Source organism: Alnus glutinosa, chromosome 2 (genome assembly GCF_958979055.1).
Source record: "Alnus glutinosa chromosome 2, dhAlnGlut1.1, whole genome shotgun sequence".
NCBI lineage: Eukaryota > Viridiplantae > Streptophyta > Magnoliopsida > Fagales > Betulaceae > Alnus > Alnus glutinosa.
The window spans coordinates 1234833-1245317 of NC_084887.1; the positions used below are offsets into that span (position 1 = coordinate 1234833).

At 37.9% G+C, this 10485-nt stretch overlaps 2 protein-coding genes across 6 annotated transcripts; one reads left to right on the top strand and one right to left on the bottom strand.

The window, feature by feature from the left end:
- Positions 1-747: 747 nt before the first annotated feature.
- On the top strand, positions 748-4726 carry LOC133860654 (scarecrow-like transcription factor PAT1). 5 transcript variants are annotated; one of them, XM_062296229.1, is made up of 3 exons: positions 786-869; positions 1688-1713; positions 2682-4726. In XM_062296229.1, the coding sequence occupies exon 3, from the start codon at positions 2861-2863 to the stop codon at positions 4499-4501; it is 1641 nt and encodes a 546-aa protein (XP_062152213.1). In that variant the 5' UTR covers positions 786-869; positions 1688-1713; positions 2682-2860; the 3' UTR covers positions 4502-4726. The 5 variants fall into 5 exon arrangements, with proteins under 5 accessions (XP_062152211.1, XP_062152213.1, XP_062152214.1 ...); XM_062296230.1 differs by lacking the exon at positions 786-869 and adding an exon at positions 880-1150; XM_062296227.1 differs by lacking the exon at positions 1688-1713 and having other exon boundaries at positions 748-869.
- A 1793-nt stretch (positions 4727-6519) lies between these two features.
- Positions 6520-10081, bottom strand: LOC133860656 (WRKY transcription factor 1). The gene is given in 6 exon segments (XM_062296232.1): positions 6520-6848; positions 6850-7285; positions 7793-7951; positions 8048-8213; positions 8301-9004; positions 9826-10081. Coding segments are annotated over 5 exon segments (1395 nt in total). The 5' UTR covers positions 8893-9004; positions 9826-10081; the 3' UTR covers positions 6520-6806.
- Between the last annotated feature and the right edge of the window lie 404 nt (positions 10082-10485).

Below are 10485 nucleotides of genomic sequence, written 5' to 3' on the forward strand. Positions count from 1 at the left end.
TTCTCTCTCCCCCTCTCCCTCCCTTAACTTTCACAATAAAAAATACATTAAAAATATTTAAAAAAAAGTAGAAAGTGAAATAAATAATCTATTGAAATTTGTATTGAAAAACTAATAGTTAAAATTAAAAAATAAATAAATAAACAAGTATATATTTTGAATGGCTAAAATAACCACCACTGCTCAAAATACTAGAACGTCAAATGACTTCCTCTCATTTTATTTTTTATTTATTAAGGCCCTTGACCTTTTTTTACTTATTTTTTGGACAAATTTAATATAAATGGCTTTTTTTTAGGGGCTTTATAAATGAGGGGGCATTAGACGAAGGCTTAGCTTGTCTTATTATTGAGCCGGCCCTTATATTGGTGATAAATTAAGAGTGAGACTTACGTCTTATTTTCTATGCGCACAAAACATTTGGAGACGCGTGGCACTCCCATCTATCTTATTTAGTGCATGCACAAATACATGACACAAAATAAAGCCATAATGTAAAAGATCAAGACCCATTATTTGGTAAGTTCTGTATTCTATATAATACGTATAAAAGGCCATTCTTTTTTTCTTTTTTTTGAGACGAAAGGCCATTCATTTTGATGCCCATAGTCAATTTTTTCACATTATTCTCAATAGATTGGAGCGTTGATAAAATACATATATAATAGATTTACTTCATTGCAGCACATAAAAGTGGTAGTTATGTAGTTTTTACAGTAATCGCAGGGCTTTTGCTAATGCACTATTTGTACATTATACAGGCGGTTTATCTTTAACTGGGTCTCTGCTCTGCTCTCTCTTTCTCTCTTTCTCTCTCTGCAAGACTGGTCCGAGAGTGGAATTCTAACCTTTGAAATTCCTCAAGTAAGGTGGGTTTGACAACAACTGATATAATATTGAAACGATAACCATAATTGAAACTATAGTTCATTTGCTAAGCTGCTCTCTCCTTTGAGTTCTCTGTCTTCATCTGATGTTAATGGGTATGTAAAAATCTGTTCTTTGTGGGCAAATTATGAGGTCCAACCGTCCGTCATTTTTCTCATAGATGTTTCAGTATTGCTGAAAATGGGTTGGTGAGACTTACCAAAGAAAATAAAAATACAAAGAAAAAAGGAAAGAAAATGGGACGGCGATGGATCTTTTAAAGGTATTATGCATTTTTTTTTTTGGTTATTGTTCTTTCTTTTGAATTTCTTTCATCATGTAAGATTGAAGTTCGAACCTTTTTCCCTCTCTAAGTGGCTTGTACCTGGATTGCCAGTGTCTGTTTTTGGGTGCGTGTGAGTGGGTGATAGAGAGAGAGAGAGAGAGTTGAAGACCAGTTAAAGGAATGAGATTATTAGAACTGAACTCATTTGCTGATTGTAAAGCTTTTCCATTTGCAAAGTAGGATTTGCGTGTCTGGGGTGTGGGAGGTGAATGAAATTAATTCCAATCTACTGGTATTGTGGCTAGTAATTAAGCACTTTGCCTTTCTGTCAGGGTAGGATGGCTGATGATTTGGTTGCTGAAATGTTGCTATTGTTTATTTTATCTTGCAAGGTTGATTCTACATGTTAAAGAGTATACAGAATTCTAACAGATACTTCTTTCAAAAATTATGACCTTTAAAATTGCTAATTGTTTTGTAAGAACTTTACTCTTGTGATGCATTTAGTTGAAGATTGTGTAACTTTTAATGCAGAGTGAGAAAGGAAGCAACATACCATGGTAAGGGGGTAAAAGAGAATTTAAGAATGCTTAACCTTACCAGGTTTTACTTCTCAATTAGTTTTAGAGACCTCTTATGTTGTGTAGCTCAGCTTGTAGCTTGTTAGCTGTTTCAGTTGTAATGGGAACACATACCTTACTTGCATTTTCTGATACTTTTTTGAAATTTCAACCAGTTAATGCTCTACTTTTCTTAATCATGTAATTATAACCGATTGAACTCTTATCGTTTGTGAAAGTTTTGCAATTTACCAGTTACGCGATTGTTTATTTTCCTAATTCCTACTTGTGTATTCATTTCTTATTTTGAATAGATCTAGAACATGGGGAAGTCTTTGATTTTATTTTTATTTATTTTTATTTTTATTATTATTATTATTATTATTTGTGATAGGGATAAAGGAAGATAAACTACTGATTAATTGGCAATAACACTTGGTGAATGTGAAAGGGGTGTGTAATTGTGTTAAGGGCATTAAAATGCACAAAGTTACAACTTGCATTTGGAGTAATACAAGTTTTGACCACTTGAGCATAGAACTGTTTCCAATTGTGAACAATAAGATACAAGTTTCTAAACTTTGTATGGAAATTTCTTAAATAGATATTATTGAAGAAAATTTAAAGAAGAGAAGTCGAAGCAAAAGAAAATGTTTTTTTGGACAATAGTTATTATATGCTTATGCCCTAGGATTACCAACTAAACAATTCAACAGCCACTCCTTTGCAGTGTATGAGAATATGAATTTAGTCTAGGGATGTGAAATTCCCGTTTAATATTCGATGGCATATGGTGCCACATAATTCCATGAATGTGATTTTATTCATGATTATATGTTTTGTTACTCTCTGCAAACAATGTTTAGTCTGTTAGTATGTATCTTCTCCATAGAGGTCATCTGAAAATTTAGACACAATTTATGCAGTTTCTGATATTGGTGTAACCAAGGCCTGTTATTGTCATACAGATATTCGGCTGCATTATGGAATAAAGCCGAGGTTTTCAACCTTGCTGCATCAATACCAAATAGGAGCGATAACAGGCCACATTCTGGAAAGTTGATTTTAAGAGCAGTCCTGCCCTGAAAAGACTCCCTGGACCATTATAGGGGGACCTGGCAGAATCTCTTGAGTAAATTATTCTTCAATGCAAGCATCACAGCAGCAAAGAAGTTCGAGCATGTCCAACGGATTGTACCATCAACCAATTCGAGAAGTTGAGGCCTACTACTTGCCTCAGTTTCGAACATTCGACCACCAGCTACGCTACAATGATTGCAGCCAAGGGACCAACTCCTTGGCTCGAAACTTCTACGAACGGTATTGCACTTTGGAGTCATCCCCAGCAAATGGTGATGCTGTTTATAATTCCCCATCAACTGTCAGTTTCACACCCAATGGAAGCCCGCTGTCACAGCAAGATTCTCAGTCACACCCTGCTGACCAGCACCATTCCCCTGACAATACCTATGGCTCTTCTATAAGTGGATCCTGCATAACTGATGAAGGAAATGACTTCAAGCACAAGCTGAAAGAACTGGAAACTGAAATGCTGGGTCCCGATTCCAACTTTCTTGACAGCTATGATAGCTCCTTCCAGAAGGACATAAACAATACCGCACCGGAAATGGACAGCTGGAGACAAATAATGGAGGCAATTTCTAGTAGGGACTTGAAGCAGATCCTCATCTTCTGTGCAAAAGCAGTATCAGATAGTGATCTGTTAATGGCACAATGGTTGATGGATGAATTACGTCAAATGGTCTCTGTTACTGGTGAACCACTTCAAAGGTTGGGAGCATACATGTTGGAAGGGCTTGTTGCGCGGCTGGCCTCCTCAGGGAGTAACATTTGCAAAGCATTGAGATGCAAAGAACCAGCAAGCGTGGAACTCCTCTCTTACATGCACATTCTTTTTGAGGTTTGCCCTTACTTCAAATTTGGCTATATGTCTGCAAATGGAGCCATTGCAGAAGCTATGAAGGATGAAAACAGAGTTCATATTATTGATTTCCAAATTGCCCAGGGGAGTCAATGGGTCACTTTGATCCAGGCTTTTGCAGCGAGGCCTGGCGGGCCACCCCACATCCGCATAACAGGTATCGATGATTCCATGTCGGCTTACGCTCGTGGAGGAGGACTAGATATTGTGGGGAAGAGGCTATCTAAGCTTGCAAAGTCTGTTAAGGTGCCATTTGAGTTCCATGCTGCAGCCATGTCTGGTTGTGATGTCCAGCTAGAGAATCTTGGGGTTCGACCTGGGGAAACTCTGGCTGTGAACTTTGCATTCATGCTACACCACATGGCTGATGAGAGTGTCAGCACTCAGAATCATCGGGACAGGCTACTGAGGCTGGTCAAAAGCCTGTCTCCGAAGGTGGTGACCCTTGTTGAGCAAGAATCTAACACGAATACTGCTGCATTCTATCCGCGGTTCCTTGAAACACTGAACTACTACACAGCTATGTTCGAGTCGATTGATGCCACCCTTCCAAGGGACCGTAAGGAGCGGATCAATGTCGAGCAGCACTGCTTGGCAAGGGAGGTGGTTAACATAATAGCCTGTGAGGGGCCTGAGAGAGTGGAACGGCATGAGCTTCTTGGTAAGTGGAGGTTGCGGTTCAAAATGGCCGGATTCACTCCATACCCTCTAAGCCCCTTGGTGAATGGCACCATTAAATCACTGCTGGAGAACTATTGTGACAAATATAGGCTTGAAGAAAGAGATGGAGCTCTTTATCTCGGCTGGAGGAATAGATATTTGGTTGCTTCTTGTGCATGGAAGTGAAAACTGGGCACCAATTGATGCATTTTCTTAGGAAGTGAAAACTGAGCACCAAAGGACCAGAGCTTTCATTGAGACCATGTTAATGCCCTGAACTTTCTTGTTTGGCAGGCTGAGGAAGAAACTGATTGCTGGTGCAATTGCAGGGTTTCATCATGGATGTAATTTTTTGAGTATTTTGACATCAATGTTTATTTTCTAAGAAAGTTGGATATTGGTTTTGGAATATGCGTTATCTTCGATCCCACCTATCCTACCTTGGCGCTTAGATTAGGTACATGACCTACACATCATCAAGGAAGGTTGGCTTTATTTCAGGGGTGGGCACCGGCACGGACTCTGATGGAGTCAGAAATAGAGATTTGGAAATAGTGATTATTTGAGACAACTTGAGGGAAGCCTGACCTGTTCATTTCACTTGAAATGGAGAGGAACTGGTCTTTTGTTTTTACAAGGGACAAAAATTGTCATTTCAATATTTTGAACAATTTTGCCCCTTGTAAAACAATGGACCTCTCCATTCCGACACTGAGAGACTGGAAAGAAATAGGGATATATACATATTTCAAAATGACGCCGTTTTTTATTCAAGAAAAATCTGCTTAAAAATTGTTATTATCAAAACAGCGTCATTTTATAATATATTTTTTCAAATAATAAAAAAATGATAGGTTGAAATTTGTCGAAAAATCTATTAGGCTTCTAACTTCCAACCCGACTTTTGTTAGAATTTGAAAAGGCCTTTCGACCGGTCTTTTTTCAGAATCTGACCCAATCGGGTTGGAATGGAGCATGAAACTACCAAAGCCAACGCACAATGGTATGACTTCTTATAATAGACATGATTTTGCCTTTTTATGTTTTGTTTTCTAATTAAAAGAAGGTAAGAGGGGGACGATCAGAGTGGCTATTTTATCTATATATGACCATGGTAGTACCTGTCCATTAGAAACCACAGACACTCTTTCAAGTCCAATTAAGTCATAGCCTGACCTAACTCCATCAGGATATCAATGAAACCCATGGTGGTTTACACTAATCAAACATGAAGATTCCTATTGTGGAGATTCGAACTCATACCTTAATGTATACCTGACCACTTTAAAAATTCCGTTAGGACACTGAACCATCACCCTAGGGTGGTTTGCCGTTTTATGTTAGTATATTACAACTGTATTTCACAAACCCTAAAGCAACGCATTGACCATGTATAGGCTTTTGCACATACCCCCTAAATGGCATCATGGATGTAGCATGTCTTAAAGTATTTGAAAAGGTGCTGTTTTATAGGGTCTATATTTGAAAAAATGTTTTTATACTTATTTTGAGAAACCCAAATGTTACCCAAACATACGTAGAGTCTTACTTGTAAAAACAAAATTTAAAAAGATAATAAAAAGAAAGTGATCATTTAGCCATTCACAGTAGAGAAGAGAGGTGCCCACGCAACAATCATAGTCAATACATGGGTGCCACGTAACTATCCAGACCAAGACAAGTAGCCACCAAATAGAGGTGGCCATGTGGCAACCCTAACCATGTTGGGGTGGTTGCGGGGCCACCCAACCAAATTGAGATGCCACGTGGCCACCTTAACCAGGACAGGGATAGCTGCGCACGGTGCAATCGCTCATGCTCTACTTTTTTTTAATAAATAATAAGCCAGCTCTTACTTCTGCCAAAATTATGCACATGTTTTGTTAAATAATTCCTACAACAAAAGAATAATACAAATTTATAAAAAGTGCTTTGTGTTTTGAGTTGTTTGGTAATGTATTTATTTTGAAGAATAATTATAATCATAATAATATTAAAATAAAAAATAAAAAATTGACTCCATAGATGTTACTGGTTCCCAAAAAAATTAACGAATGACACAGCAAGGCATCATGAAGCAGAAGAGTAGAGAGTGTAGAGGTGTGTGTGTGTAGAGGTGTGTGGGGGAGGGGGGGGGGTGGGGAGTATCCATGCTGTTGACAAGAAAATGACTAAAGCAGCCATCATATTCATATGTTAGACACTCGGAGAAAATCTAAATTTGTTATTATTTGACCCAAAGAAATAATTTTTTACAAACCTGATGATGCTCATGCAGCTCATCCAATATTTTCTTGCCAATTATTGGCATTACAAACTCCCAAGAAGAAGACAAGGGGATAATAAAAAAGAAAACCCCTACTACCCACATGCCTGTGCTGATCCGTGTCAAGAAATACCATGCATAAGGGCATATGTGACTTGCTGCAATCAGAACCAGCATCACGAGCCAGCTTTGGACAGGATCTGCACTTGGGTGTTTGTCGCTCGTTTATTTATTAGTCTCCTCAAGCCCTGGAGTTTCATGAACAACCAACCATATCAAGGCAAACAGTATCACTTCCTTCTGATTTAGTTCTTGACTCAGCACTCAGCTTGCCTTTCAGTTGTTCATTTGATGTACCTTCAGGACCCAAACTAGAATGGACAACCATTTCAAAGCCAACAACGCTACTTACTCTTGATTTAGTTCTTGACTCACCGTTTGGTTCAAATTCAGGACCTGAACTGGCATGAACGGCCATATCAAGGGAAACAGCATTACTTTCCTCTGATTTCGTGCCTGCCCCGTCGTTATGGGCTGTTGCATGAACACTTGGTCCGGCCGTGTTATGAGTAACAGTCCTTGAAGGAGGCATATCATGGTCATGTTGTCCCTCATATGTGGTTATAACCACTTTCGGATCGTGAGATGCCCTCTCTACGTGTTTTTTAACCGGGCATCCAGGATTCGAGCATCGATAGTAACTCCTACATAACATGATAAGTTACTCATTATGTATGAAAAAACTGCAACAGACGAAAATAATGAGCGTTAATGAGATAGTCTTGTACAGCATGAGAAAATGGCAGTATGTCAGGTTAAAAGACTCTGAACATATAGCTTTCTGATTCTATTATTATAGAGATTCCAGATTGAGTCCAGTTCAGAAGTGGTATAGATCATGCATATATCTAAGCACCATGAGTTTAATTTATTAGGAGTCTAATGACACCAAGTAGTTGTAAAAAGCACAATGAAAAATTTCCTTTTCCCTTTCCATGATTAGAATATGGACAAATCAGATGTTAATTTCCATAAACAATTGGTGCAATCAGCACACCCAAAAGCTTTAAGACAACCTATAGCATGATTAGTGAAACTAGACTGACGAGGTCTTATATTTCCAGTAATCCATAAGCAATGAGCAGAGATGTAATGCATAACCTAATTTAAATAGTATGTAATTGTATATGAAAAACGAAATTGTCGAATACCTCGGGTTTGGATTGCCTTTCACAAATTTCTGCCCATATTTGCGCCAGCGGTACCCATCATTTACAATATCAACCTCACTCAAAGTCTGAACAACAAGACGTGCTTCACCAATTGGCTTATCCACTGGAACAGCCTCAACAGTACACTTTTCTTTTTTCCTTTTTAGTAATTTTGAATTTTTGTCAGATAAAAAAGATTAGCAGGCATATCTCCCAGTACACAAAAAATTTAAAGTAGCTAGTGCATTAACTTACTGTCTTTTTGGGTCTCGATCATCATCATGATCAACCTCATGCCTCGTCCTATTTGTTTCTGAAAGCATACTTTTCACATCATCACTTACTGCAACTGTCAACGGTTGGGGGGGATCTACTGGCTCCATTTGATGAGGTTTCTGGCCAAGCTCAACGAATGATTTGTCTTCAAATATGAGTTCATAAAACAAATCAAGCAAGTCGTCATTTATGGACCAAAACTAGATATTAACAATGTAAGTTTGTTTCTCACCTTCCGTGCTAGTTGAAGAGGGCTCATTTGGTCTTTCATCTATAACTGAAACGGCAAAACCAACAGCTACAGGGACATTAAGTTGAGGTTTAGGATGATCATGCTGACCAAAGTAATTAGTATCTACAATCTGCCCATCATGTGACATTTCCAGTTGCTTTTTCACCTGGCAGTTTGGATGTGTACATTTGTAATAACTCCGTATAAATTCATTTCCTTTAACAAGCTTCTGACCGTATTTCCGCCAATTATATCCATCTTCTGTCACTTTCTCACGTATTAAAGAAGGTGTGCTTCCTTCCTGGCCAGATTGCAAGGCAAGAATACCACTAGTATCAGGGGTCTGTGACACTTTCTCAGAAACTATAGAGGAAGTACTTCCTTCTTGATTTGATTGCATTGTAGGAACTGCAGCATCAGGTGCCTGTGAAGATTTCTCAGGTACTGAAGAAGGCCTGTTTGCTTCTTGATCTAATTGTTTTGCTTGAATTTCATAATCAGGGTTCTCTTGTAATGAATGAAGCCTGTGTATTTCATCACCAGATTTATCAGAAGCAACTTCATCTGGTGCACATTCCCCTGAAGTAACCATATGAACCTGAGAGAACCTGTAGTGGAAACAGAAGTTCAGTTCAACTCAGGGTGTCATTACTGTAATTAACCTTGGACTTGAACAAACCCCACATGCTACCAGTTGCTCAAACCTGAAAAGACCCATAAAAAAATAAAAAAAGGTAATTGGGAAAAAAACATATTCAGAATTTAGAAGTTAATTGAGGAAAAAAGAGAGAGCATTTGGAAAATTATTCAATACAGACCATGACATTACTAGAAGAAGATGTCCTTTCAAGGAAAAACAAGTGAATTGTGTCACTCAAAACCCATGCGGCATACTTTCAGAATTTCATTATTAAGCCAGTAATCTTCAAATTATTCAACTATCAGTTCCAAGAACTATGCTTCCTAAGAAACTGGGGAATTTTTTACACTATTCTCACACAATATTATAGATACCATACAAGTAGCTACTATAAACAACAAGTTTCAAGATCATAATTCCTCAAGTTTAACTGGGTAGCAGAGCAAACAAACATTGCAGACATTACAACACTTAAATCCCACAAGATGAGTTAAATTCATTTCTAGAACTAATTCCTTCCATTCAATAAGAATTCCACAAAGAACCTCCTCCGTATCTAAAATTTAAAATTTAATTTTTTTTTTTCCATAAAATAAAATTATAATAGATAATATCTGTCAGCCAACCCTCAACCAGAGAGGGAACCAAAAAAAAAAAAAAAAAAAATTCCACCGAACACAAATTAAGACAAACAGTGCTAGTAAACAGACTCTAAGCCAAGTAGATGCTTCTATATTATTCCGGACCTAAAAAATTAACAATTCAAAGCTACAATTCCTATTCAATCATTTTCTCACACTTTCTCAACAGCCAAACAGGGCGTACACGAACTAAAAGACTAATAATAATACTCAGCAAACCTCGAATCTCGGAGTTTACTAAAACCTGCGATCCGGTGCTGGAATTTCCACGTGGCACCGGTCGGGGATTTGGAGTTGGGATTTTAATCACGGCCGTCGATCATGCCGGCCTTGGGATTCGTACCTCCGAAAGGTGAGAGTTGTGGGGTCCAGTGAGAAACAGACACAGTGTGTGTGTGTGTTGGTAAGAGGCTCTAAGGTTTCCAAGTCTCATCTCGACTTGAGAGACGAAGGGAAAGCGGGGGAGGAATAGTTGTCTGCGGCGACGAACACTGGAGAATCAGTGTTTCTTACCTGTCTAATGCTTTTGATTGGGTTTGGATTTTGCATTTATTGGGTGTCAACACGTGATCTCCAGCAATTTTAGACACAAATTAGAAAGAGTTTCACGTGAAATCTACGTATTCAAATAAATTTGTTCGATTGCTTATTCTTATAAGTGGGTATTATATAAAGAGACATGTTACATGCACATCACTTGTACATATTTTACACATCATTTTTTGAAATCAACAATTGAATATGTAGGACCCACGTGTGAATCTTTATAGGTCCTACAAATCTAATGGTTGATTTAGAAAAATAATGTATAAAAAATATACAAGTGATGTGCAAAAATCATTTCTCTATATAAATTCTTTCATATTTATTGTCCAAATTTCTAATAATCTAGACAATAAATTGC

Excerpts from the sequence above, each read along its gene's own strand:
- LOC133860654 (XM_062296227.1), top strand. The coding sequence starts at position 2,861 with ATGCAAGCATCACAGCAGCAAAGAAGTTCGAGCATGTCCAACGGATTG.